The sequence below is a fragment of the Labrus bergylta genome, chromosome 15 (assembly GCF_963930695.1).
Source record: "Labrus bergylta chromosome 15, fLabBer1.1, whole genome shotgun sequence".
Taxonomy (NCBI): domain Eukaryota; kingdom Metazoa; phylum Chordata; class Actinopteri; order Labriformes; family Labridae; genus Labrus; species Labrus bergylta.
This window is the reverse complement of record NC_089209.1, coordinates 12977707-13004931: the sequence shown is the minus strand read 5'-3', so window position 1 is coordinate 13004931 and position 27225 is coordinate 12977707. Positions and strand designations below refer to the sequence as shown.

Genomic DNA, 27225 nt, shown 5'->3' with positions numbered 1-27225 from the left:
TGCAAATCCCTTCCTCCTCACAAGACTGACCTCAACACGTCTCAGGGATTCAGGTTGAATGTTTGAAAAGCAGCTTGTAGACTTTTATCTAATAAATAACAGATTTAAATGAGAACATAAAGGTTACATGTTTACTGTGTTCTTCACATTAAACCTGAAAAGATCCCAAGCATAAAAAAAACCCTGAAGCACTTTACTTTCACTTTTTAGTTTAATGAACAAGACATTTTACAAACATTTTAAACATGAATTGCTTGTATGTTCAAACCATTTAACATGTTTTTGCAGTGGATATAAAATCTCCCTAATATAACAGTGCCTGTAACTTTGTATTTGTACTTTTTTTCCCTGCTTTAAAAAAACGGAATCCTTCTCAAAGCAGAAAACCTTGATGAGTTAAGAACAATATGGCTGAACTTCCATGACATTCACAAGTGTTCCCCAAAGGACGAGGGTCTTGTTCTCATGCAGGCCGTCCTGGTGCCCGTCAAGAGTCGTGTTAGCTCACGTGATGTTAAATGAACCTGAAGCAACACTACTGGTCCTCCTCTTGCCCGTTTTGTGCGTCGTTATTGCCCCGATCAGGATCTTTGAGACGGAGGATGCGGATGATTTTACTCACAGGAAGAGAACTGGGGGGAAAAAAAGAGGCAACAAACATGAAAACAGGACTGTGCCTTTGAGGTTATGTGGCTAGAGCTCTTTCTCAGGAAAATAAGCAGCGTGCTAAAATCACAAACACTTTACTCCCAAACAGATTTCTTCATTACAGCTCATTTACTGAGATAATATACAGCAACTAAATCAATAAATCACATCTGGGTGGTCTCACTGCTCTGTAGAATAAACACACAAACAATGACAGATTGTACTGTGATTACCCCATGCTCTGCGGTGTGAGGAAAATGAACTGTCTGTAACGCTGACCAGCAGCAACCTTCAGCAGCATGTCCATCGATATCCTCCTGTTCACCATGTCCTGATAAAAGAAACAAAACATTCATATAAACTCTAGAAATAATAATTAAAAAAAAGGTTCAAACAGAGTGAGACAGTTTCCTTTTGACTTGTCATTTCAGCAACCTTGCATAACTTTCCCACTGCCTGTCAATGCCTGTTTTACGCTACAAAAAACAGGAGATCTCAGATTTGGACCTGCATGGGAGCATGAAACTAAACCGGGGGGAGAGGCCAAAAAAAAAAGGCGCCTGCATGTACAGAATAAACAGCGAGCGGACAAAGTTGATATCTGCTCGCACAAGTTGACCTGACATTTGAAATATTTTGGGTCGGGAAACCTTTGATGCAAATGACTGGTCACTTTCAAAGCCACATAACCGACCTCCTTCAACAAGAGTAATGTGTGAGAGTGGTAGTTAAAATGTGCATGCATGAAAAAATACAATACACTCGCGTGCTTGGTTTACTTCGCTCGGTCACTAATTACATAAATCTTAAGCAATAATCTGTGTTTAAAAGCAAGGTAGCATACACATCAAAAGAAGCATGTTCTTATTACCATGTAAACATCAAACTCGTCAAGGCAGCGGAAAGGCGCCTCTGTGATAGCCCACAGAGAGAGGACGAAGCAGACTGTGGAGAAGGAGCGCTCGCCTCCGGACAGCGTGCGCATGTCGCTCAAGTCAGCCTTGTTTCCCTGACCAGGCTGCACCTGCAGAGGAGGGGAAACAAGTCTGTTTAGTACAAGTTTCCTTTGAAGTCGGCGTATATCTTTATATCACCTGTATAAAAAGCTGTACCAGTCATGCACTAGAAAATTCCATGAAAGACCGACTTACCGAGATGGAGAGGGTTTCATTCTTGTGGTCAAAGGTCATACTTCCAGTGAAGCCTCTCTGGAGCAGTGTGCTGTTAAAGTAGTATTTACAGCGGGCAGAGAGGAATCTAAAATACAGAGAGACGCACAGAAGGATCAAGAGGGTGTGGAATACAGGATGAAAGAGCCGCAATACATGGAGCAATACAGAAAGAGCCACTAGGTGTCACCTTTTCTTATTTGTTGTAGCTTTGGGAGAAATAGTTCTGAGTTAAGAATTCCTTTACAACAAACTGCACTATAAAAGCCATTTATTCCAAAACTAACCTTCTGAGCTCAGAGTAAACCTGGAGTCTGTGGTTCATGACATTGTCCAGACATTTGATGAAGCTGTTCAGGTGTTTCATTTGCTGAGCCATCTTGTTGTAGTTATCCAAAGCCTCTTTATACTGCCTGGGTGTGGGAAAGATAGACCATTGGAATAAGGTAAAACAGAGAAAGATGCACATTTAATTAACTGTTAGCTTGTTTGCTGTACTTACTTTAATACTAAAAAATATGTATACAGGGACTTAAACCGGTGAAGAAAATGTTTGTGCCTACAGTATATGAAGTTGACAACCCATTCTAATGATTCCATTCTTGTCTGATTCAAGGGTCCTCGTACCTTATAACCTCCTCTCGGTCCCCCTGCTGCTCCTGCTGTGTTGCTATCTTAGCTTTGAGGCGGCTGATCTCACTGTCCAGACTCCTGGGTACCCGTCGTACTTCCAGACGCTCTGGAGAGATTTCGGTTGCCTTGGCAACAGATGTCTGAACAGCATGTAAAACAAAACAAAAAAGCAAACAACATATCAATTTCTGAGACACAATGCAGAAACACTACAACCCAAACAGTCTATAACCTTTAACATTTCATGGTAACTGAAACTTTCAAAATACCTGCACCTTGTTTTTGTTTGACTCACCTGAAGTTCCTGCTCCTTGCTCTCCAGGGTGGCCTCGAGGGCCTGGATGCTACGGAGATGGTCACTGCGTTTTTCATCATAATGTTTTTTGTGATGCTTGCACTTCATCACCGCCTGATCTGTTTTATTCAGCTCCTCCTGTAATGAAACAAAAAGACAAACACCACGAACTTCAGGGGAGGGTAGGCAACCTTTGAGGTAGATAGAGCTACTTAGGCCGTGTGCACACTTGACTTCTTTTTTCAACTGCAAGCGCCTTTTTTTTTTACATACAAGCCTATGGAAAATGGAAAAAATATGACGCCTTTTTCAGCTGAATTATTTCAACTTTTCAGAAAAGCGCTGAGTGACGTCAAGCGCCTTTCTGACAGCTGACCAATCAGGACGAGTAGTGACCTACGTCCATAGTTACCTGTGCCCAAAAACGGCTAACTTCCACCAGATATATGTGCATTGCGTGTCCACTCCGGTCTGTTACAGGTCCGTGCGTCCTCATCCGTCAACACCCACCGGCTGTGTTCTCAGTCTGCAGCACGGAGAGCACAGCCGGACAGCTGGAGTACGGAGACAAAGGAATTTCCGTGGTAATTTAACAGATTCACTCACGAGATAACACGATGTTTGTGGTATAAAACTCAATAAAAACCTTATAAACACATAAACAAACACACAAACGGTCGTTTTTCTGAACCATCAAAACGGAGGGTGTTAGTCTGAAAATAAACCGGATGTTTTAATGTTGTATCAGTGTCTGACTTCCCGTCCCGCTTATTCTTTTCTGTGCTAAATTGATGCGTTGTGCTCCGGCGCGGTTGCACCGCAGACTAGATCCCGTTGTTAAAGTTACAGAACACTCGCGCATAAGCGCTCAAAAGGCGTGGAAAGCAGCACTTTTTTCTGAAAAAAGAAGTCAAGTGTAAACACGGCCTAAGGGTTCATCATTTCAGTACCAGGAATCCAAATCTAAACAGAAACGGTGTATGGAACAAACACAGTGACGAATAAAAGACTCCTGGCCTGAAATCAGCAAGTATTTTAAATGTGAGCCGAACTAAAGCAGCAGATTGTGTTTCTAGATCAGAAAGACATTATTTATTTTTTTTAAATCATTTTAAAGTGCACCGATGTGAAATAATTTAGAATTCTTTCGTCCCCTATTAGCTGCAATAGGAGCCAAAAGGGTTGTTATGACACCAGGCATTTAAACTTGAATGCAATACCAGTAAAAAAAAAAAAAATCAAACATTATGGATACCGTTTTTTAAACCATGGCAACAAAAAAAGAAATCATTGGCAAAAATTGCCAACATTGGGCTATTTTTTGAAGGAACTTAAAAACAACTTAATGTGATGCTGGATCATAACAATATGTTGTTGTTTTCCAACCTGCAACAGAGAATTTGTCTTGTAGTTGTAAAAGTTCTGCAGGTGAAGGACGCAGAGCAGAGACACACACAGCAGATAAGATCAACTGTGACTTAGGCTGCTTAGACACACAATCCAGCTGCTTCCTGGATGTTTTTGTGGAGCTGTGGACACGTTTAAAAGTTCTGTAGAGTGTAACCTTCACAAAACATATTTAAAAAATAAAGTCAAATTTTTCTGTTTCACATCTTTGTTTTCTCTTCACTTCCTCTCTTTGTTACTCAACCATCTCTACACTTAGGGCTGCTTCGAGTTGAAAACATGACCTTAGATTTGTTGTTGTTGTTTTTAAAATGCTGGTAATTTTCATTATTCCTGAATGTAAAATCAAGAGCATTTAGAGGATATACAGCTATATTTAATACACTTTCATTCAAGTTCAAAGCCATGAGTATTAATTTAATGAATGAATACCAGGGGTGCCTATCAAAAACCTTGATTAAAGGGGGTTATATTACAGTTATTACCTTTATCGAGTCGGCCTCCTCAGCGACTGTGTTGATCTGTTCTTTGTGCTGCTTGTACTCCTGCTCTGCCTTCTCATAGGAGGCCTTGAACTCTGCCATCTGAGCCCGAGCTTCATCGTACTCCACACGCTTTGATGAGATCTTGGAAACAATCTCCTGAAGTTCTTCCTCCTGTAGCAGAGTGGTGACGGCAGCAAATCACACGGAGCACAAAGACTGAAAACATTATACTGACATCAACGTGAAATCGGTGAAGATTTCGCATTTATCCTAAGACATTTCTTCAGGCAATGCTCAAAAGTTTCTCTTAAACTTGTATCCACTGATTTTGAAAAAACGTCTCGCTGCTGTAATGCATTTGTGTTTTATACAAACCAAAGGCTTGAGGTCCTCTGACTGCGGCTCTTCCACATTTTCCAGGTCTGTCAGCTCCAGCTGTAGCTTTGTGGCCTTGTCCTAGAGGAATACACACATTCTCCATGGGCCAGTCTTTCACAGAATCAGGGTAAAACACTAGAAATCTGATATATATATATATATATATATATATATATATAAAAATATCAATCCAGCGGCATTATGTTCATCTCCTTTCCAACATTAAAAGTCATCATTCTATTGTATATTTCTGCATGTTTAAAATAACTGTTTTTTTTATGTTGAGGCAAACAGTAGAAACTTTAAACTGAAAGTTGAGAGGAAGCTACATCAGAGTTTATTTTATTGTTTTACTTTCCACTTTGAAGGCCTCATTATTATATCTGTGAGAATAAAAGTCAGAAGTCTTACTTTGGTTGACTTCTGCTCCAAGTGGGTCCTTTTCAGCAGCCCGTCGTTCTGTTTGATGTCCTCATCTAATCTTCTCATCTGCTGCTGGAAGCGGTTAGCCTGACCCATCTGGTTCTCTATCTCCCGCTGCAAGTGCCTGCAAGAGGGGACGAGAGACACGAGGGGGGAACTGAACAGGACAGTAGAACAGCCTACAACCACACCCTGTTACATTTACCCTGTATGTCTTCAAACATGTAAACATAATGTGATTTCTTTGACAACTTTCTCCATTTTCACAAGCTAAAACACACCAAAAAGTCTACTTTCTCACCCCGACTGGTTTGTCACCACACACCTGCACACTCATTGACAAACTCACCTGATCTCCTCCTCCACATCTCCAGACAGGTAGTTTGCTCTGGTTTGCTCAGCAGTGTAAGTGCGGTTAGTAAAGATCTGGTCTCCATCCTTAGAGAAGGCCTGGGAGCAGTTTTGAGGGGGGTTTCTGCCCTGCATCACTTTACGAGCTTCAGTACGATTCTACACAACCCCACATGCACACACAAACAAACACACAATAAAAATATAAAATTAAAAGTCACGTCAAATGCACCAATTTCTATTGAAGACAAGTTGGTACACAATTTGCAAAAAGTGCTAAATATGAACCGAAAATACAAGCAATTTGGTTGTCTTTATTTGATTATATGTTCAGTATAGAGCTGTCAATGTTAACACATTGTATTAGTTTATACATTGATTGGGACATTACTTAAAAACTGTCACTTGAAAAGGAAGTGAACACCTATGCTAGTATGAAAAAGAGGCACCTGTTGTTGCACTAGGTAAGCCATTTGTTGTCTTTTATATCTCATGTAGTGAACTTGGGGTAAAGATACTCAAGTTGGCATGTGTGGCAAAATCTGGCTTAAATTGTGCAAAGTATGAACATATTTGTCTGAATGATCCTGTGTTTGCATCAACTCACAATGTGATGTGCCACCTCAAATCCTAAATCAACTCTTTGGGATGTGTTGCAACATGTTACTAGCTGCTTTCTTTATGTTTCAATGTGGCACATTTTAAACATCTTACAAAGTCAATATGAACATTTTCAATTTGTGATTAATCATGATTAAGTTCATTGACACTCTTACAGTTCATTTCATTATTATAGGATGCTGCACAGTGTCATGTACAAAAGATCTACATATCTACAGAGGCTTTTGGATACTGAGCATCAGGTTCAAATACATGGTTACATGGCTTGTGTTACTGTTTTTGTACCTTAATGAGTAGAATACTCTCTATATTTCGCTGATCAATCAGGCAGTTGGCCACCACAGGGTCTTCCATTTCTAGAGCTTGAAGCACGGAGGGGTAGTCAGGGTGATTCACAGCCCTGACACAAAGACAAAATAGAACCATAGGAATAGAAGACCATTGTTGATCAAATTCAAACAGGTACCATTGATTGAAAAATGTCAGGCTTTTTAATACTGAGATGCAATACTAGTAAAATACATAATATATTTTTACTGAAACGTGTCCTTTCAGATTTAAATCATAGACTCCACTGTTTTTTTACTTTGATACATGTATTATAACATCAAGCTGTCACAACAGAATAAAGGAGAAAAGTAACCAAAACATTCTCACACCACTCTTGCAGCTTAATGAATTTCTGCACGCTGATGTGTGTTCCACAAACATGGCTGAAAACTATTTGTTGCTTTAATGGATCTATCGTCCTGATAAAGCAAGTAGCAGTGTTAGTTTAACCTTAGTGAAACATTTGATCGTTTCACTTGTAACTAAGTTAAGTATACATTTTTCAGCTATGCTTCAATCATATTTCCTTTTTCAAATCTAAAATTGACTATGAGACTGTAATGCATGTTTCTGTGTATGTTTTGCATGTCCTCACCTTCTTCTTGTATCGTGGAAGTTTTTGAGAAAGGTGCTGGTGATGATGGCAGGTCTACGGCCAGGTGGGAACACTTTGCTCATCAGGCCCTGCAGCACCTTCTCATCCTCGTGGTTGTCACAAGTGAAGGCCAACAGCTGGCTTTTAAGACAGACCTCTACAGCCAGAGCCAGCTCAGGGTCCTTCAGGCTGATAAGGAAACCTGCGAGGGGGGAGTAAGAAAAGCCTTTTGGTCACAGATGTCACTCTAGCTGGTAGGACATAAAAGATGCACAACTAGACATCAAGTCTTACCCAGAGGTCCCCGGGGCCTCTGCTTGAACTTGCCCCTTTTGTGAGCTTCCTCGATGGCGTTTAAGAGTGCAGGCACGTGCTCTCCAAAACGCCTCAGGCGATTAGATCGGCTGCTCTCCATAGTCTGCAGGTTCCTTTTGTTGACCTCGATGGACCTCTGGAGCACATCAAGCTCTCTCCTGAAAACAGAAGGAGGTCGATGTTTTATTATGTTAGAGGCTGTTTCACTTTTTCCACTGTAATTCCACTTTTATCCTAAAGCCCCATCAATGGTCTTTAGTGAGGTCGATTATTTTATTGAAGAATTGTCCACCTACAACTGGAGGACATCAAAAAAAGGTTTACACTAGTCTGAACTTAAAGTCGAGGGAATCCTGTGTTCTTTAATTTATTGAACAATGTGTTCACACGTTGTACCGTTACAAATGATTTCCTCTTCTTGTCCACTAACCCTCAAAATGTGTCGGCTTGTCTTCTGAACTTACTGCGAGGCACAGCAACACCTTGAACCAATTTGTGGATATGCATGTGTGATTGATATTGATTGTCATTGCCCAGTCTCTTTTGTTCTTACCTCATCTTTCCTTGTTCTTCCTTGGCACGGCTGCTGGCGTGACTGTATTGGTCAATCTGCTGGCCCAGTGTGGAGATGTGGTGTGTCAGGTTCTCCAGCTCAGCCTGGATCTTCTGCACACGCTCAGTCCTGGCCTGGCTCTCTGCTCCTGTCGTCTGACTGATACTATAGGTATGTAAAAAAGAATGACTGTACTACAAATATTTGAAGAAGTACTAAAAGCACAGGAGAGTCAAGAAAAAAAACGAATGGAGCTCATTAGATGTTATAATAAGATGACGACGCACCTTAGCTTTAGATCATTTAACCTTGAGGACAGTTGGACCTTGTCCTTTTCCAGGTCCCTCAGGTTAGCCTTACATCTGTGGACAGTGACCTAGCTCAGAGGAATTCAACATGAGAAACACGTGTTAGCATCATTTTAGAGAACAAGCATCCTAAAAAAGATCATCTTCAATTAAAAATACATAAAAGGTGAGTTGAGATGTATTCAATATATAATTAATTAATACAAATTATTGTCATTGTGTTAAATGATTATTATTTATGTATTGTAAACCCTCTTAAATGTTCAGAACCACAAATTTGTCCAATACATCTGATAACCCTTGTAGCTGTTGACACCATTCAGTAGTGTAAACAAAGCCTCATATGCCACTGGACATTGTATCAGAGTTAACTTATCTAAAAATGTCACATCTCTCCACTGAGTTCCCTTGGCCAACATTACTTAACTTAAAATCCCTTTTATGAAAGTTACAGTTAAAGTTTATGTCATTAATCACAGCCTGAGTAATGCATTGTCAGAAGTCTGACCTCGCTGCCGTTCAGGCGGGTGTTTTGTCGCTGGACCTCGGCCTTGAGCTCAGAACTTTTCGGCTGTAGCTCTTGGACTTGCTGAGTGATTCCCTCCAACTGTTCCTGGATCTGCTTGTGCTTCTCCTCAGCCTCCTTGACCTTTTTCTGCATTATAACATTCAAACAGAGCAGAGGAGTGCAGAGGTTTAAGGGAAGGGGCACAAAAGAGAGCTAATCATAGACAAATGCGAAGAGGTGGTGTGAGCAAACACTTGAATGCATTATTGAGTTTTATACTTTTGATTTCATGGTTAATATGCCACAGGTATCTTACCTTCCATTCATCCACCTTCTGGTCATATTTCTCTGTATCACGCCGGTCTGACTGCAGCTTCTCCTTCATGGGTTTTGTATCCTTCTCCAACTCAGCAACCTGCAATTTGTAAGAGCCACGGTTGATATCTGGAGTACTGATCTTCTAAGTAAGTGCGGCACAGCTCCAGTTAAATTGGGACATGAGGACATGGGTGAAAAAGGTTGGGACAAAACAAAGGCAGAACAAAAAGGGGGAAAGAAAGGTCCTTACCAAAGCCCACGCCATTTGCTTCTGCAGCTCCTCCAGCTTGGTTTGCATTTCATCTAGTGAAGCCAGGCTATTATAACGTTCCTCCTTCTCCAGGTACTTCCTCTTCAAGTCTTTCAAGCACTGAAACAGTCATACATTCAACACATTTGGTAGGATATATTCAGGTGATGATATTTATGTCACGCAACTCATGCCAACTGATGAGATTGATATTCATGTCATAATGCATCATGCGCTTCTCTGCTTCGCTACTCATTGGTTGATACCTTTAAAAAGTCTAATTACACAGAGCATTGACATATAGGCAAAAAACTGTCATTATCGTGTCAGACTCTGTCGCTTTGCCGGCTATTTTCGCATTCGCAAGACACCCTTACACACTGTAAGTGACATATGTGAACAAGCAACTCGGTTACATTTCAGGGCCAGGCTGTCCTGATTCTTATTTGTTACATTTCCAGTAGAGCATGTCAGAAAACGACATATGACACTGGTTTACACTGGTTCTCTAGATCCTTGCGTATGTTGTACTTAGTCCCAGGTGTGCGTGGCTTTAGAAGAAAGCGTCTGCTTATTGAGTTGTAGGTTTAAGTGAATCAAAACAGAAAATGTATGACCTGGAAGAAAATGAGTAAGAAAAAAACTGAATTTTGAGTCATGTAGAGGCGAGCAGAGATGTAAACTTCTCTTAATACTGAATTGATGAGCTCATTTAGCTCACACAATACTTTGCTGAACTACAGATGACGTTTATATTTCTAGCAAACCGATTCTTACTTCACTATGTTGCTGAACTTTTTCCTCTGTGACATGCTTGGTGGCTTTGATGTAGACATAGTCCTCTCGCATCTGCTCAAGTTGGGTAGCCTTCATAAAAAACTGCATGAGGAATGGAACAAAAAATCAGAGTGTGTAAGAAGAAGATCGGTTGTAATTCAAAATACACAAAGCAACATACAAATGTGAAAAAATATGAAGTCACATTTAATGACCTTATATTTATCGCCCTCTCCTTTGGAGTGCAGGAAGTATTTGCTCATCTCTTGTGTGAGAACAGACACAGGATTGTTGACCTTTAAGAGAAAACAGTGAAACAAACGTATCACACAGGATTACATTTTGTTACAGCACGGTTCAACCTTTGCTGTTGTTTGCAAGACTTGCATAGCCCATACCTGTATATTAAAATTGTCCAGGATGGACAGGAGCTCCTCCTTTTTGTTTGAGACAAGTTGACCTGAGTGAAAAAGAAACATGTTTATCAATCCTTTGCGTTTTTGTCCCGCTCGTCGGTTTCTATTTACTTCACAGTCTTTACCTGATTTGGCTCTGAGTTTATAAGTTCTCAATCCTTCTCGTGTTATCCTCAGGTCCAAAATGATGGCTGGACCGTACACTTCAGGTTTGTACGCATCCCTTCCTTTATTACGCAGGGTGATTGACACATCCGCCGAGCTGAGAAAACAGAGTAATATTTTGAACTTTTACCTTCTCGTGAGATACCTAAAAAGATCACAGCTTTGATTTCTTTAGAAGTAAAAAGACAAAAAAGATAAGAAGTAACCAAAAATATTAAATGAGTTATACCTAACTGACAGGCAATGGAAACCTATCCTGTATCAGAATGAGTATAAAACACAAGAACCTGCCATGATACGGTGCAGTGCTAACCTTTCTCCTTGCTTCACAAAACCCTTGAGGGATAATCCTCTGTTTGTGGCCTGTGCATTCCCGCCGAGGGCAACTATGAGAGCCGTCAGAACAGCACTCTTTCCACCTATCATAGAAGCACATAGCACAGGAAGGACGATCAAAATAAGCTAAACAAAAAAGATTACAGAGATCGGGTTACTCCATTCATGACGTAAACATATAGTAAAGACCCATCTTAGATTAACATCATCACATGGTAGAGGTCAAAGCCATTACAAATGATCATCTCAGAGTTTTAAAGGACTAGTTCTGCTAAATGTAAATGCAAAACTTAAAGCTAGTTTCTATCACTGATCGGTTTATTTTATTGCCATCCCCTTGACCTGTTTTCATTCAGTTTTGGATCCGTCACAAGTTCCTTTTTCTGTGTTTAAGTAAATGTTGTAACCCTTGATCAATCCGAAGGCCCTTACTTTTTCAAAATAAAAGCAGGGTTAAATTCAAACAAGTTGAGTACTCTCAGTTTAAGACAGACTTTACAAGCCTAACAATTTTTATTTTTAGATGCGAAATAATGGAATTTCAAACAAGCGATTAAAAACGTGATTAATCGTAATCAACTATTGAAAATTTAGTGATTAATCACAACAATTTACGTGATGTCACCGTTTGTAGTTAGGCTGTTGCATGAATGCTATTGATCAAAAATACTGCTGATCTTTGTGTTGACAAAGGCCATGTGACCTGTCTATTCTGCAGTGTTGCTACCTTTTAGTCTGGCCATTAGATTGTTACAGAGTTATTGGGGGCTCAAGATAGAAATAATTGTAAAAGTATCAGTTATAATAATAAGCACAAACTTTCAGTTCACCTAGTTTCTAAAGTAAGAAACATGTTTAAAAAGAGATACTTCAGTAATGCTCCAATCTCTCTCACACAGATGGTGAAGTAGCATTACTAACTTCCATTATTGCCCACAACAAAGTTGACATTGGGACCAAAGGTGAATGGTCCGAGGTTAGAGTGGCACATGAAGTTCTTCAGAGTGATGCTCTCCACGATCCCTGCATCGCTCACCACCTCACCAGCTTTTGGCATCTAAAGATAAGTTATATATAAGAATCAGGTGTTATTAATTGGGTCTTAAGAATAGGCTGTATTTAATTTTTTTTTTACATCGTACAAACCTGTTCGCTCAGTAGATCATCTTCCTCATCACTGTGATTTACATTACCATCTCCCTTCTCTTCTTCTTCTCCTTCTTCTTCTTCTTCATCTTCGTCCTTCTCCTTTTCCTCAGGTCTTAACCTTTTGTGGGGTTTGTCACTGGCGGAGCTACTTTTCCTTTTGGACATCTTTGCACCCAAACGACTTCTTGAACGAGGAAAATGAAACTGAAAGGAAATGCCGCGTAGCTTAAAAGCCTCAAACATGAGCTGACACCAGGTTTGTTTTTTTTTAGCAGACAAAATGACAGTCACAACTGGGTTTCGTTAAGTGTGTAAGTGCCATGGCTTTAGTGGAATAGTTTGCCGAGAAGAAACCAAAAGAAGTGGCAAAAGTTACGTTAGCTAGTTACGTCAAAACTTAGCCATATCCGGCTAACTAACGCTACATGCTAATCCTTAAAACAACAATTTAGCTGGACGTTTAGCTGCGTTCTGATTCACTTCGGCACCACATATTGCAAGAATTGGCATGTAAAGCTTGTGTGGTGTGACTGCTTACCTTCAGGAGTAAGCGGTAAACACTCACAGGGCTGCAGAACAGCAGTATGGGGAGGACAACAGGACCTCTTCTCGAATTCGCGCCCTGTTTCCTCCTGAAGTCTCGCGTGGATATGCGAGACTGTCATTCCACCGATGAGGGAATTTTAATAAGCTTTTTTAGGCGTTTTTTTTCTCAGTGCCAGCGTCTTTTTTTTCCAGATGTTTTCAACATGGATCGTGTCTTGTACCCACATCCTCTTTGCTCCGTGTCTATTGGGGTAAACAAACTATCTCAAATATAAAACATGCAGTAAAAAAGTAACGGAGCAGTGTCGGTCATATTGTCAACACACTGTTGTCATAGCAACAGGACGGACGTGCAGTGCTTTTATTCTGAGTGCACAAAATGTAGTATCCAACATAAATAAATAAGACATCCAAAAAGTAAGTAATAACCCAAAAAACCTGAAAAATATTTTATTACATGTAACTCTTGAAATAATAAACTCACACCATTTTCAAATTCTTTTTTTTGTTACACAATTCTCCACACAAAATAGTGAAAGTCAAAGTTTCAACACAACTACAGAACACTGTTGGCACCTGACATGTTTCCCAAGGCCAAAAAACGGTTAAGTTTGAACTCAAAGTCAATAGGATGTTCACGTAGGGGCTTGTAGTTCCTCCTCATTGTTGAGCTTAGGTAGGGAATAAGCTCGCAGTTCTCCTCAAACAAGGCCAGCTTCTTTTTGTACTTCTGGCGGGTGTAGGCTGTGCTCTTGTGATTGAAAGCTGTTAAAATATGAGAAACTACTGATAAGTGGGATAATATTTTATTTAAGTAAACATAAATAAAGCACTAAACATCCTAATAATCATCCTTATTAAGTTTTTCCAATTCAACATAATAGTTCTGTTTGATAATGACATCTTCCCTACCTTTCAGATAGAAGGCCACATATTGGAGGGCTGATCTTTGGATACTTAGGAAAGGATACTTTGGTTTTAGACACCCAACAGCTGTCATAGCCTTGATGACTGCAACCCCAAGACCCTGAAAAATACAAAAGCCTTACAGACCTGAAAAACCTATACGTGAATGATGATATTATGAAATATGCACACACAAGATTATCACTGACTACCATGATGTTCTCAGGTGTGTTTTAGTGTCTGACCTGCTCCAGGTAGCCCAGTGTGGGCAGGGAGGTGAGGGGTACAGGCTCACAAAGAGGAGGGACTTTACTTGGCAGCTTTTGGTCGCAGAAGGTTTCAGGAGTCCTTGAAAACAAACCACCTTTACACATTAGACTAGAACATATCATGGCAATATAATGCTGCTATCTTTAATTAAAAGCAGTGGATGTTTAAATACTTTTTATTTGCACAACTGAATACACTTTGCAGGAAAGCATAACTAAACATTACACATTTCTGAAGAATGAATTAAATAGCTCTTCACCTTACGAACTTTTCCTGTTTCTGCTTTGTTTCAAAAATGTAGATCCGTTCTTTGTATTCCACAGCAAACTCCATCTTACCACGAACCAGGGCTTCATACCTACAGAAAAAGAAATGAATATCTAATATGTTTGTTCTATTTGAGCTGGCAAGTAGTGTGTAATTCTTTGGATTCAGTACTGGAGTCGATGATGCCACTTTTTTCTCAGTCTTTGCTTTGAATTCTTAATTTCCTTCATTATTTTCTTGATGTTACCTAAGTGCTTTTAAATTGAGCTTTTAAAGGGCTCTATAATCTAGTGAAAAGGGCATGGTTGAGTGACCGAAATAGTTTTTCCCCCCATAAATGAAAAATAAATTAATATAGAACTAAAGTGAATGTATGCCAAACATGTATCCAAACCACACTGCCCCAGTAAAACACATTAGTTATAAAATGTGATTTGGTTTCTTTAAAATGATCAGATCATTTGAATAGTTCCCAGTCCTCATCATCTTATCTTAATAATATTATTATAAATACATATATATTTATAATAATATTATATATATATTTTAATCCCTTTGTTTTGGATCTTTATGGCTTAGAAAATGTAGTCCTAAGATTTGACTCCAAAAGTCCCCATCCCATCCCATCCCATTTTCTTCCGCTTATCCGAGGTCGGGTCGCGGTGGCAGCAGGCGCGATAAGTCAACCCAGACTTTCCTCTCCCCAGCAACGTTTTCCAGCTCCTCCTGGGGGATTCTGAGGCGTTCCCAGGCTAGACGGGATATTTAATCCCTCCAGCGCATTCTGGGTCTGCCCCGGGGTCTCCTCCCAGTTGGCCGTACCTGGAAAACCTCTAAAGGGAGGCGTCCAGGAGGCATCCTTAGCAGATGCTAGAACCACCTCAACTGGCTCCTTTCGGTGCGGAGGAGCAGCGGCTCTACTCCGAGCTCACCCCGAATGCCCAAGCTCCTCACCCTATCTCTAAGGCTGAGCCCAGCCACCCTCCGGAGGAAGCTCATTTCGGCTGCTTGATCGGCTGCGATCTTATTCTTTCGGTCACTACCCATAGCTCATGACCATAGGTGAGGGTTGAAACGTAGATCGACCAGTAAATCGAGAGCTTTGCCGACCCTAACCAAGCCTGAAAGGCCTCCTTTTTCAGCCTGACGGCTTCCTTCACCGCTGGTGTCCACCAGTGGGTTCTAAGGTTGCCGCCACGACAGGCACCGACGGTCTTCTGGCCGCAACTCCTAGCCGCAGCTTCAACAATGGAGGCTTTGAACATGGACCACTCGGACCCCATGTCCCCAACCTCCACCAGGATGAGGGAGAAGTTCTTCTGGAGGTGGGAGTTGAAGACCCCACGGACAGGGGCCTTTGCCAGATGTTCCCAGTTCACCCGCACTACACGTTTGGGTTTGCCAGGTCTGTCCGGCAGCCTTCCCCGCCATCTGGTCCAACTCACCACCAGTTCAAATCAGAATTCACTTTGGAAATTCAGGAGAACATCTAGTGGGATATAGCTATAGCTCTTTTTGAACTTTTACAGAGATTAATATTTACCTTTGCTTTCCTTCCAGATAAGTGACCGGACAGAAGCCCTTCATTTCAACTTGCTGTGGAAACCTGTTCTTCACCTGAGTCTCTGTTAGCTTTTGTGGCAGCAGGTGGGGTTGTGGGAGAGTGTGTGGGCAGCCAGGAGTCACAAATTGATCCGGACTGGTCAGGAATCTCTATCGAATTAGCACATTATAACATCATTTATATGATACATCCAAGTCAAAAATCGGGTTACCTCTGACCATCAATATATAATGTCTCCTCTAAAGTGCAGATGCAGTACACTGACCTGTAAATGGTCTTCGCCACACATTTTGTAATAGTGTTCCCTGTACTGCACCGCATGAGTTAAAGCTGCAATTTCTGAGCAGTCCACTAGGTGGAGATGTAGAGCCAGGCAGACAGGGCAGTACTGGCCAAACTCTCCAAGTCGATTCTGCAGCTCCGTGGGTGTGACACATAGTCTGTTGATACAAGCTGATTGTCCTGCAAAATTAAGAAAATAAGGGGTAGATATAGACTCTTTCATATCATCCTTTGCATGTTTCACAATTATTTGATTTATTACTCAAATTACCTGTTTTTAACAATACATTTATTTATTAATTATTTTTTTCCCTTTAAAAAAACATTATTTCTCTTCCATTTTTTTGTTTTGGTCATTGTCTTTCATTTCTGTGGATGCTTTTGTAATTTTGCATACTGATATTTAGGGATGGGATTTAATGCACTATAAAGATAAGATGCATCCTTTTAGATGACAGTCTTCAATGGATACAGGGCTTGAAATGTTATTTTTGCTGTGCTGAATACGGATTAAGCGTTCAGTACTTACCTCTTTGTATCCTCTCCAAGAAGTTGTGGATACATTTCATGTTGATGCTAGTCTCCTTTAAAATGTTGTTCCAGATCCACCATTGGCTCTTTGAACCATCCAGCAGGATCAGGTTCTGATATTGTTGCTGGAAGTGTTGCCTCACATGCTCCATCTCCTCCTTGTAACAGGAGTTACGAATGTGGAGGATCTCAGAGCTGTCATGCATAACATGAGGCCTTCATTTGGAGGAGAGAGGATACATTTTATTATAATTTCCTAAAGAAAACAGCTCTTTGACTTATCATTCCTGGAAAACTAAACAGAAGTTCATTTTGACGTTCTCTGACTTGTTAGGCTTCATCTTGTCCAAGAGGCCTCTCTTTAGCACCTCCACTGTGTCCAGCTCCAGCTCAACTGCTGTCATGGGAATGATGCTCTTTGACCTCATCAGCTCTGCCTGCTTTAATGTCTTTGGAAAGCCATCCAACACATACCTGGAATCACAACATAGAGACTATTGTCTTCAGAAGCGAGATAAAAGATCATAGTACTGTATGTACAGATTTCTTGGTAGTCATATATAAGAATGTTATCTTTGTTTTTAGACACAAAAATCACATGGAAGTTACTTACATTTTTTTGAATTATAAATGTATATCAAATACCACCAGCTTACCCTCTGGTGCTGCAGACTGAGCTCATGAGTGCCACCTCCAGACACTGAATGGCAAGTTCATCAGGCACAACAAGTCCCTGGGACAGATATCTTTTCATCTGGACAGCCAGATCAGTGTTCTCCTGTGTATTAAGCACCTCACGCATAACCCCACCAATGGACAGTCGGGCCAAACCATATTTCTTAGCAAACATCTGTGCCACTAGAGAGATAAAGCATGGTGAGAGAACGGAACGCCTCTGAGAAAATGTGAAAGAAAAAAATAAACTTTGTCTTACCAGTGGTTTTCCCAGATTTGGGTGGTCCAAGAATAGCTATTTTAACAGGGAGCAATGCGAAGGGCTTTGGCTGCCCGATATATTTCAAAGGGTTCAGCATAAAAATGCTGCGGTTTTCCTTCGTCGCAAAGAAGTAGATAAACTGATGGAAGATTAGAGGAAATGTCGTATTGAGAGGCCACTGCAGAGGCTGGATCAAGTCAGGCTCTTTAAATAGCTGTGAAAAGGGCAGATGAATGAATTGAAGAATATGTGACAACAACTATGTACAGCGAATCTGAGTTTTGATAAAATAACTAACTTCTTTTGACAAACTTCTTTTGACAAAAGAAGAATTAGAATAAGAGATGGAGTACTAGTATTTAAAATAACTTCCAAAATGTTATTACTGAAAAAGTTCCTATAAATTATTCCTACCTTGATGGGGTCCAAGCAGCCAAAGGCACTGTGGAGCTTGTAGGAAGTGAGCAGCAGCTTATGTGCCAGGCTATATGGGATGGGTTGGCATTTTTGGAAAAGAGACTCTCTATTGGTCAGCAGGGGCTGGATTTTCTTGAGCAGCTGATGCTGCACTATCCAGATTTTGCGGGTTGCACCTACAGACACTTTGGGTATGTTTTGTTCACTCAGGAGCTCCTGATGATGAAAAAGCACAAATCACAACATGATAGTTTAAGATAAGTAAAATATGTAAAGCATGATGGATTATCCACGATGTAATGTTATCTTACATTGTTAATATTATTATTATAATTATGTAAATTTCCCCGTTGTGGGATAAATAAAAGATTATCTTATCTCTTATTCAAGTAAAAATGTTATTTATGCAGCTTTTCAAACTTTCCAAACGTCCCATAAAGCTCCTGTGAGGAATTTTTTGTTTGCATTGATTTAGGCACCCACTTTTCGACAAAGTGGAACATCTTACCCCTCTGCTAATCTTGTCCTCTATGAGGGTATGTTGTGTTATTTTAAAAGTAACTTTTCTTCCTTCCTTTTTGCAGCACATCACTTTTAATCTTTGCTGTGGAATCTTTTTTTTTAAAGGGCTGTGCCTGCAGCATGCTGTTAATCCCTTCATCACACCTTCCCAGCAGCACGAACAGACATTAAAGGTAACTTTACATTTATGTATAATTTTAGTTTGTTTCATAACCTGACAAAAACTCCTCACAGGGGCTTTAAGTACATATCAAATAATAACAGAAGGGATGAAGGTAAAACAACCAAATATGCATGTTTGTTGAGGTTATTGCCTCCATGATGTTTGTGTCTTTGTACCGTCACAGTAATGAAGCCATTTTCATCTGTCAAAAAACGCTCTTCTATCTCAATTTCCAGCCTCTCGGATGCTGCCTCTTCAGTCTCCTCATTCTCTGTGTCTTCATTATCTTCTTCTAAAGGAAACTCTTCTTCCAGCATGGCCTTTATCTCGTCCTCTATGTTACCCCCAGCTTCATCCTCCCCATCATCTTCCTCATCGCTGGGATGTCTGGACTAGTGGGTTTGAGGATAAGAGATAGGATGGATGGTAGGTTAAGCAGTGATAAAAATGGTATGACTTAAAAGCTTTTTTTTTACCTTTGTTATTTCTGCATTGCCGCCTAACTCTTCCATGAGTTCAGCTCTTCTTTGGGCAATTTTTTCTGCCTGTAACAGCGATAACAATATATGTCCACTTACTCACACAGTCTGCAAGACACATAGCTGGAAAAATACTGAAAAATAACATTAGCAAAAAAAAAAATTCTACCAAGTTTAATATACTTACCCGATTCTTTGCACGTAGATCACGAAGGAGGACAAGCTGTGCTTCATTCCTGCGGCAGCGATCACGCCATTTATTTAGGTATGTCGGCAAGAGACGCTTCTGAACATCAGAGACATCCACCGCCATGACCACAACAACATCAGGGAAAAGCTGTTGCTGTACCATGTACTGAACCTCCTCAGGATTACGAGGGAAGCCCTCCAAAATAAAACCTGTTGACCTACAAGGATTAAGTTAGGTCGACAATTATGAGTTTAATGACTTTGAATCACACATGTGAGCAATTTTTATTAAAAAAAGATGACTATATAACAAACATATAATTAAGAACAGTGAAATCTATGTGTAAATAAGTCTAAACATGTTTGTATGTGAGCCTGGCATTTAAGAGGTGAAAGGGCAAAAAACCTGAGAGATTAAATATACTTGTTGGCTTTCTTACTGAGAGTAATACGAGAGGTTTGACACATGTCATGAGTCTGTAGGGCAAATGTAAAGTCATCACCGACAGCAGCTAACTTTAGTGTTGATTAAGTAAAAACATTCAACTTGTTCAGATTTGGAGCAGCTGTTATGCCCTTAAAACAGAGAAAGGCGAGTCAAGTCTTTATGCTAAGCTATCAAAGCTTAGCATAAAATACGTAGCTTCATGTACAGATATTAGAGTCACATTAGTCTTCTCATCTAAGTCTCAGCAAGACTGCATATCAGGATGGCTATCCAACATGATAGTCTTTAAAAGAGTAAAAAGAGGTGACAGACGTGTGCATTTTTTCTTGTGTGTTAAACTACCTGTATGGCTCATTTTTCCAAAACGGCTCTAAAACATTATCAAGGATCTCTGGAGGCAGAGGATGTCCATCAGACAGGTAAGCTTTGATGGCATGTTCCTCATCAGTCAGCTCTCCTTCTTGCTGTAGACAAACAAAAGAAAATTCACAATAATGCAGCACTAAAATGTAACAAGTCACCACATTTGAGGTGCTATAATAAATAAAATCCTGCTCCAAAAAGAACATTTACTGAGGCTGACCTCCATGTCATTGATGCTGGCAGAGGGATCCTCACTCTCTGTCTCCTCCTGCCCCGTCTCTTCCCTTATCAGAGCCTCCAAATCCTCAGAAGACCCGTCCATAGTGTCCACTTCATCAGCATAAGGTACTCTTGTCTTTGTCTTGGTCAAGATGAGCATTTGGAGTAGCTCCCTGAACTGAACGTGGAAGAGGCCAAGCTGCTTGGCCAGCCACTCACCCTGAGTGGTCTTACCTGACCCTCTGGCGCCAAGCAAAAATATCCGAAGGGCAGGAGGCTTGAGAAGAAGAAAATCATCAGGGACTTGTTAGGGATGTGTACTTTTCTCACTGTAAATTTGATTTTTTTCATGTCTGCTTGTACCTCAAGAGGCTCATTCTGTGCAACAAATTGTGCAGGGTTCTGCAGGAAAGACTCCCTCGCTTCTGGGCTGGAGAAGTAGAAGGTTTTCTCACGGTACTTGGCTGCAGTTTCTTCCGTACAGGGCCACAGGACATTTTGGTTTTTCAAAGCCACAGGGCAGAAATGATCAGTATCGCCTAATAATCTCTTGGCTGGTGAGTGTCCCTGAATTCCAAGTGAGGAAGGAGATGCCGTTTAACATTCGTTTGTATGATAATTATAAGCGAACAAAGCTGTTAAATGACCCTTCTCTTTAATGTCACATTTATAGTCAATATTTATATTATAAATAGTATTGTAACCTTGTAGTTTAGTCAAGATAAAAAAAACATACTGGGGCCTTAAAGTTAAGAGACACCCTTGTTTACTGACTTCGTCCTCGTCCTCTCCTTCAAAATTATCCATGCTGCCTTCCTCGGTTCTCTCTAGCTCTGCTAAGGCCTCGAAATCCTCAGCTTCTTCATCCACGTCCATCTCTGACAGCTCCCAGGACATGTACTGAAAGGGTTCTGAAGATTGGACATGTAAACAACAATGGATTGAGAGAATTTTTCTTGCCAAGCACAGAGACGTATTTAATGTCACATCATATCAGAAATAATTGAAATTGGACATTATATTATAATGTAGTGGTAAATCACTTTGATGTAGCTTCTCGTTATGAAGGATTTTCTAGTATCTTTGTTGAAGCTTAAAAAAGTGAATTTGCTATACAAATAGAAATATGGATACCTTTCCTTTGAATGAAATAATTAAAAAGATGTTGCCTAACTTTTCATCTTAAACAAAACAGAGCTTTGAGATTTGTGGTGTTGCAAAAATGTCTCGACCATGTTTTACACTCACTCTCGATCTGAAGGACCACCTCCTGAAGCAGGTCCTCAGGGCTTTTGTCACCAATCTCCAGTACTGAGTAGGACACATCTAAATTGGACTTCATTTTCTCCCATTCGGACACAAACTGTTTCAGCTGCAGTTTATAGTCATTCATCTCAGGGCCGTCTGGATAACCCAACTCCCAATGATCAGGTAATGCAACAGCTTGAGCAGAACAGAGGGGAGAGGAGAATATTGAGAGCATTGAAGGTGGAGAGAAAACACTTTCTTCTAGATAATGATGATTTGTTTAAAACAGGTACCAGTTGTAGCTTCAGTTTCCAAGTTCATAAAAATCAAGACTGACGTCAAACTCCGAGATGACTTAGAGAATAATCCAATCGTATCCTTCTCATCTCTAACCATTCATAGAATTGAGACAGAAATTTTGCATTTTTGATCAGGGAAACAAGAATATGCACTGAAATGTCTCACCTTCTTTTTCGTTTATGTCAGGATGTTCAGGATTGGTAGTTTCAGATTGTTCAGGGTTTTCTAAAGGAAAATGTTCATGATTTAAAACTATAACGGTGAAATACTACAGGATCAGTAAATATAGCGTTTTAAAAAATAAAGACTGATTGTACCTTCCATTTCTTCCACAACTGTCTCTAGATTTGTTTGCAGTTCTGCAGCTGTGGCCTTCCCCTCTGGTTCTTGCTCCTTCTGCTTTCTAAAATAAAGATGAATAACTCAAACAAATAAAAAATATATATTTTTAAAAAGTACAATCCATGCACTCTAATTGCATATACTTACAAATCCTGTTTTTGTTTCTGAGATTGTTTGTCCTGCAACCTCTTCCTTACAGCTTCATCCACGCTCTCCTTGTTCTTCTCATAGAATCTCCTCAAAACTGACCAACACATTGAAGTTCAGTGATACAAGATACAAAGACGTTCTAAAAGCAACTTGTGTGTGATGAATTGTTTCTGAGTGTCATACCCTGATTTCCATCACTGTCGCTCAGACAGATAAGGGTGTCAGGCAGGATTTCTGCTTTCTGTAAATCGTTGATTTGTGAATAGTTCTTGGGAAAGTTGTCCAGCACCCATCCAGTCCTGACATCTGAATCAGAGTCAGCCTCCTCAATCTGTAACATCAACAGCACTGCCTTGATGATTTAAAGAAGTTTAAAGTGAACTTAAAGTCAAAAAGTTTATTGTTCGGTTTAAACATAAAAATCTTACAGCAGTCACAATAATATGGATAAAAATGTATTAGGGACTGCATATTAGTTACATATTTATGTATAGTTTATGCAAATATGCTGATAGTTTGTAGGATGAATGAGGTTGGATAAATTCCACTGCAGTTTTCACATTTTGACATACCTCTTTAAAACGCTTCTCCAGTACCTCGGTATACAGGCTCATGGGACTTGTACTCATTTGTTTGGCTTCTTCCAACGCAGTCAGAACCATTGCTTGTACCTCTGGATGATCCTCTGTAACTGAGAACACATTTCATCACAGAGAAAAACATTCACATATACCTGCATATACACACCACATAAACTCTAACACTGATCTCTCAAACAGTTTGACAAAACATGAAAGAGAAAACCATTTGGGATTTGTGCAGTACAGGTAAAGTTTCTGATTTAAATGTTTATCTATCCATGTCAGTTTGTCTCAACGTAGGTTTGGTTCAGGGAGACATCAAGAGAGTAAAGAAAATATTTGAATATTAATGTCTGAAAGTCCTACCGTTGCAAGAACTGGTGTCATCTGATGAAATAAAAAAAATAAAAATATTATAAAAATTAATTCTGAGCATGCCATCTGAAGTTAGAATTTAAAAAAAGTACAAAAACATCCAGAAAGCTTAACTTTCCTGAATTATCTCTCTCCTGCTGCATCTTCTTCTTGATTTGCTCAATAGCGACCTGTGTTGTCTCGTCCTTGATTTGGTCAAGCCTGTCCTGCTCAACCTTTTCCAAAACCGGCAGAACCAGTTTCTCCAAATCAAGCACCAGTGCGTTGTAGTGCTGAGCCAGAAGCTGACATAGTGTGCTCTTCCCTGCCTGTGGAGGTCCAATGATGGCAACTCTGCAAGGAGGCCTGGGCATTGGAGGAAGAAGGTACTGCCGGGGGTTTGCGACAAACTTCTGGTAGGCCTCCTGAGATGACAGGATGTACAGTTTGTCCTGGAAGCTGCAAAGGAATTGAAATCAGTTGGTTGACATTATTTTTTTTACCAGTTTCTATTACTGTTACATAGATACCTACACTTGCTCATGGCCTTCAAAAGATGACTCACCCTACACATAATTCAGGTCGACCAGGAATTACTTTTCCTTCCTTTAGAGCAACAGGGCAAGTTTGGCCCCAGCGGCTTCTTCTCCATCTAAAACCAGGGGCCACTGTCCTGGATGAGGACATGAGTCTTAGCAGATCCTCCTGGAGAAGAGATGGATTCAGAATTTAATAACTTCAATTTTAAATGAGAAGTGGATTCATTGAAGAGGGTATTGCATTAGCATCAATTGTATATACAGCTGTTTGAAATACTGGTTTATATAGAAGTTAATATTGTCATTAAAGGCACACTGTGTCAATATGCTCTGGAAGTTCCTCTTCATCAGTCTGGTGCAGGGGGACTGGAACTGAGACGCACTTCAGCGTCATGGATCCAAGACGAGACATCACAGTCTAGAGTCAAAAGATTCAACAGACCAATAATCATCCTTCAGAACTCAAAACCGCTCATTTATGCTCAAACTAATTATTTCTCGCATTTAAGCAAGCAAAGGACTACTGCTGTTGAAAAATAAAAAGCATACTAAGGTAACAAAATCTTGCTGTGTGTTATATTGAGATTGTTTATAACTTCTGAGTGTTTTTACCGAGTGCAGCTCTCCAGGTGACATGTTTCCATCCAGCTCCAACAAGTAGAGGGGGTTGTGGTTTATCATGTAGTCCTTAAAAAACATGAATTAACTTACAAACAGCTGGCTTACAAAAAAAATAATATATATATATATATATATATATATATATTTACTTGATGGGAAAATGTTTTCAACCCTTAATATTTGAGTAACAGAAGTGAGTTGTCCAGATCAGGCTTTGTTTGTCTGTCTGATCATCTGTTGAAATGTGAACAATAATCTACTTCAGTGTCTCAGAAACACTGGCTGCTTTTTCGAGAAGTCAAAAGCTGGAAGTAAACATTTTTTGGAAAGAATAGCACAGCATTTGTTAAATACCCTTTCAATGTAAACATGCCAGTGGTTTTCTAGGTAAAGATCACGCTTAAACATAAGAGCAAAACCCCTGGCAACACTGATCCAAACAATGATGAAATTTAGCTATGCACTCTGGTTTGTAGTTATTTCAATCCCTCAGGAGAAGAATTTGACAAACTAATAGCACTATTTTACAATCTCAAAAAAAAAAAGAACTTCTAATTCACTGGAGCTCTTGGTAACTGACCTCAAGTGGTCTGAGCATTGTGTCTCTGTACATCTTAATTCTGGGAAAAGCATTTCTCGGCAGGTTCTCAGGTGTCCACACCATCTGGTCAATAATATCCTTTTGGATTTCCTCTTCCCCATTCTGCAAGCAATACAAGGTTTTGATAAGAATGAATCATTGAAAAACAAATGCTAGCTAGAAATAGAAATACATATTAAAAATAAAATACAACCAATCAGAAAGAGCAACTACTCACTGTGTCTTAATAAAACGATGTATCACATGGGTTTGCAGAAAATAACAATAGAAATCTTAAAAAATCCATAATAAAATTACTCGAGCCAAACCTGCTCCTCCTCCTCCTCCTCTTCTTCATCCTTGTTCTCTTTCTTCTTGTTAAAGACCTCCTTCTGCGTCCACTGATCCCTGTTGTACACTTGTCCTGTTTCTGGGTGCTGCTTCAGACCGGACAATCTATTGACCAGATCCTTATCTGGACACTAATAGAAGAATGAGGTGTTCAATTTCAATATAAAACTAATCTCAGACTTCTAAATTGTTTTTAGAAAATAATGTTGACTAATGAAAAATCTACATTAAAAGTAAAAGATAAAAAATATATATATTCTTATATATGTACAACTCTAGAGGTAAATAGAAGTGACCTTGATGTTGATGATGAAATCAGGTGATAGTTTGAGGTTTTTGATCAGCTCAATCTGCTCAGGAATCTTCAAAGATTCATCTGACATGAACGGTAGGCAGCTCAGAACATAACCTGTATCATAACACGTGTCATTATGTAGCCATATAGCCGAGTTATGAATGATAGAATTTTTTGCATACACGATCACCGTGCTGCAGTTGAATTACCATAATGCTCCACATCTGGTGAGTTAAGCCTGGCAAGAATCAGCTGGAGAATTAGGTCTTCTGGTATACTTCTACCCGCAAATAGGATATTTAAGAGCTAGAGAAAGAAAGAGAAAGAATGAAATGCATATTCTTGTAAAACACTTCATATAAAAATGGAAGGTTTAACTTCTTGGCTAAAAACTGAAATTTACCTCCAGGCCTTGCTCTGTTTTATTTTTGATGTGCGTGTTGAGCAGATCTGTATCTGAAATATTATAAATCAAATAGATTTAATAAATGACTCAAGACTCCAAAGTCGGTAACACAGGTGTTGTGCTTACCATCAATTAAAATACACTTCCAGGACTCTGCAAGTTTTTTGGCCAAGGTGGATTTTCCAACACCCTGCAAAAAAAATGATGATGGAAACTTAATATTTAGTAGGCCTACTTTTGTTCAAAATTAAAAAACGTTTGTATTTTTGATACTAATTGTATTCACAATTTTTTTAACAAAATAATGTCATGCTTATTTGCCACACAAACTCCAAGTCAACCCATCACTATGGCAACAGTTTTGGGCATACTGAAGGGAAATTGTAGAGCGAAGACTAAACAGCTGTGGTGCACCTACTCTGCATTGTTTATGGACGTATCTAAAGCTAAGCCCTTGGGAACCATTTCTGATGCTGTGTTTTGTTGTGTTGTGTAATTTACGTGTGTAAATGACAGAGGGGGGAATTACCGGTCTTCCAATGATGATGAAGCAGGTGGGTTTCTCAACAAGACTCTGTTTCTCAGCTTCATCTTCAATGACGTTATCAACTAAACGGTCTGTTGATTAGTAACGCAAAGAAAAGGAGTTAAACACGAACAAAATCAGAGAGCCATAATCCTACATACATTTTAATAGCTAACTTACCGTGGTTTGTCATCCTTATTTTGTCCCTTTTAAATTTTTAACACGGTGTGTTTACGCTACCTTGCCTCACGTATCGCAATCCTACGTTGGGTATGGTTACCATAGCAACTGAAAACTTTAGAAGGGACTTAGTAAAAACTACATTTTTACTTGACATAAACTGTCATGGCAGAACTGCTGTATTTTCTAAATTACAGACAACTTCAAGTACTTATTGAA

General features: G+C 39.8%; 2 protein-coding genes across 4 annotated transcripts; both read right to left on the bottom strand.

Annotated features, from left to right (window-relative positions):
• Positions 1 to 192: 192 nt before the first annotated feature.
• Positions 193 to 13110, bottom strand: si:dkey-119f1.1 (Structural maintenance of chromosomes protein 6-like). 3 transcript variants are annotated; one of them, XM_020632902.3, is made up of 27 exons: positions 12969 to 13110; positions 12428 to 12634; positions 12203 to 12338; positions 11259 to 11364; positions 10906 to 11042; positions 10763 to 10824; positions 10580 to 10660; positions 10365 to 10466; positions 9588 to 9707; positions 9336 to 9434; positions 9020 to 9166; positions 8491 to 8579; positions 8204 to 8368; positions 7630 to 7808; positions 7336 to 7537; positions 6696 to 6810; positions 5788 to 5948; positions 5427 to 5562; positions 5013 to 5093; positions 4638 to 4808; positions 2746 to 2883; positions 2445 to 2590; positions 2105 to 2230; positions 1800 to 1905; positions 1520 to 1672; positions 882 to 979; positions 193 to 632 (listed from the first exon to the last, which is right to left on the bottom strand). In XM_020632902.3, exons 2-27 carry the CDS (start codon positions 12593 to 12595, stop codon positions 536 to 538), a joined length of 3321 nt encoding a protein of 1106 aa, XP_020488558.3. In that variant the 5' UTR covers positions 12596 to 12634; positions 12969 to 13110; the 3' UTR covers positions 193 to 535. The 3 variants fall into 3 exon arrangements, with proteins under 3 accessions (XP_020488558.3, XP_065820005.1, XP_065820004.1); XM_065963933.1 differs by having other exon boundaries at positions 12428 to 12611; positions 12969 to 13101; XM_065963932.1 differs by having other exon boundaries at positions 12428 to 12614; positions 12969 to 13057.
• A 307-nt stretch (positions 13111 to 13417) lies between these two features.
• ak9 (adenylate kinase 9) lies at positions 13418 to 27185 on the bottom strand. The gene is made up of 36 exons (XM_065964158.1): positions 27007 to 27185; positions 26830 to 26918; positions 26427 to 26490; positions 26298 to 26350; positions 26104 to 26200; positions 25896 to 26008; positions 25578 to 25730; positions 25249 to 25359; positions 24660 to 24734; positions 24364 to 24465; positions 24074 to 24213; positions 23639 to 23967; positions 23146 to 23264; positions 22757 to 22904; positions 22571 to 22667; positions 22399 to 22484; positions 22247 to 22306; positions 21782 to 21976; positions 21308 to 21444; positions 20897 to 21100; positions 20535 to 20810; positions 20294 to 20415; positions 19502 to 19721; positions 19312 to 19380; positions 19012 to 19227; positions 18148 to 18366; positions 17731 to 17947; positions 17453 to 17654; positions 17124 to 17270; positions 16795 to 17012; positions 16249 to 16445; positions 15963 to 16132; positions 14412 to 14510; positions 14128 to 14230; positions 13889 to 14003; positions 13418 to 13741 (listed from the first exon to the last, which is right to left on the bottom strand). The coding sequence occupies exons 1-36, from the start codon at positions 27017 to 27019 to the stop codon at positions 13533 to 13535; spliced, it is 5184 nt and encodes a 1727-aa protein (XP_065820230.1). The 5' UTR covers positions 27020 to 27185; the 3' UTR covers positions 13418 to 13532.
• Between the last annotated feature and the right edge of the window lie 40 nt (positions 27186 to 27225).

Bases quoted from the DNA above. Each gene is read 5' to 3' on its own strand.
- si:dkey-119f1.1 (XM_020632902.3), bottom strand. From the start codon at position 12,595: ATGTCCAAAAGGAAAAGTAGCTCCGCCAGTGACAAACCCCACAAAAGG. The intron at 11,043-11,258 runs GTTAGCACTGCA...CTGTTTTCTCAG, and splicing joins TTTGTGAAGCAAGGAGAAAG to CTCGGCGGATGTGTCAATCA. The intron at 8,580-9,019 runs GTCAGACTTCTG...CCTCTGAGCTAG, and splicing joins CCCGCCTGAACGGCAGCGAG to GTCACTGTCCACAGATGTAA.
- ak9 (XM_065964158.1), bottom strand. The intron at 17,271-17,452 runs GTAAGCTGGTGG...TTGTGATTCCAG, and splicing joins TCAGTCTGCAGCACCAGAGG to GTATGTGTTGGATGGCTTTC. The intron at 14,231-14,411 runs GTGAAGAGCTAT...TTTGTTTTCAAG, and splicing joins AAACAGGAAAAGTTCGTAAG to GACTCCTGAAACCTTCTGCG.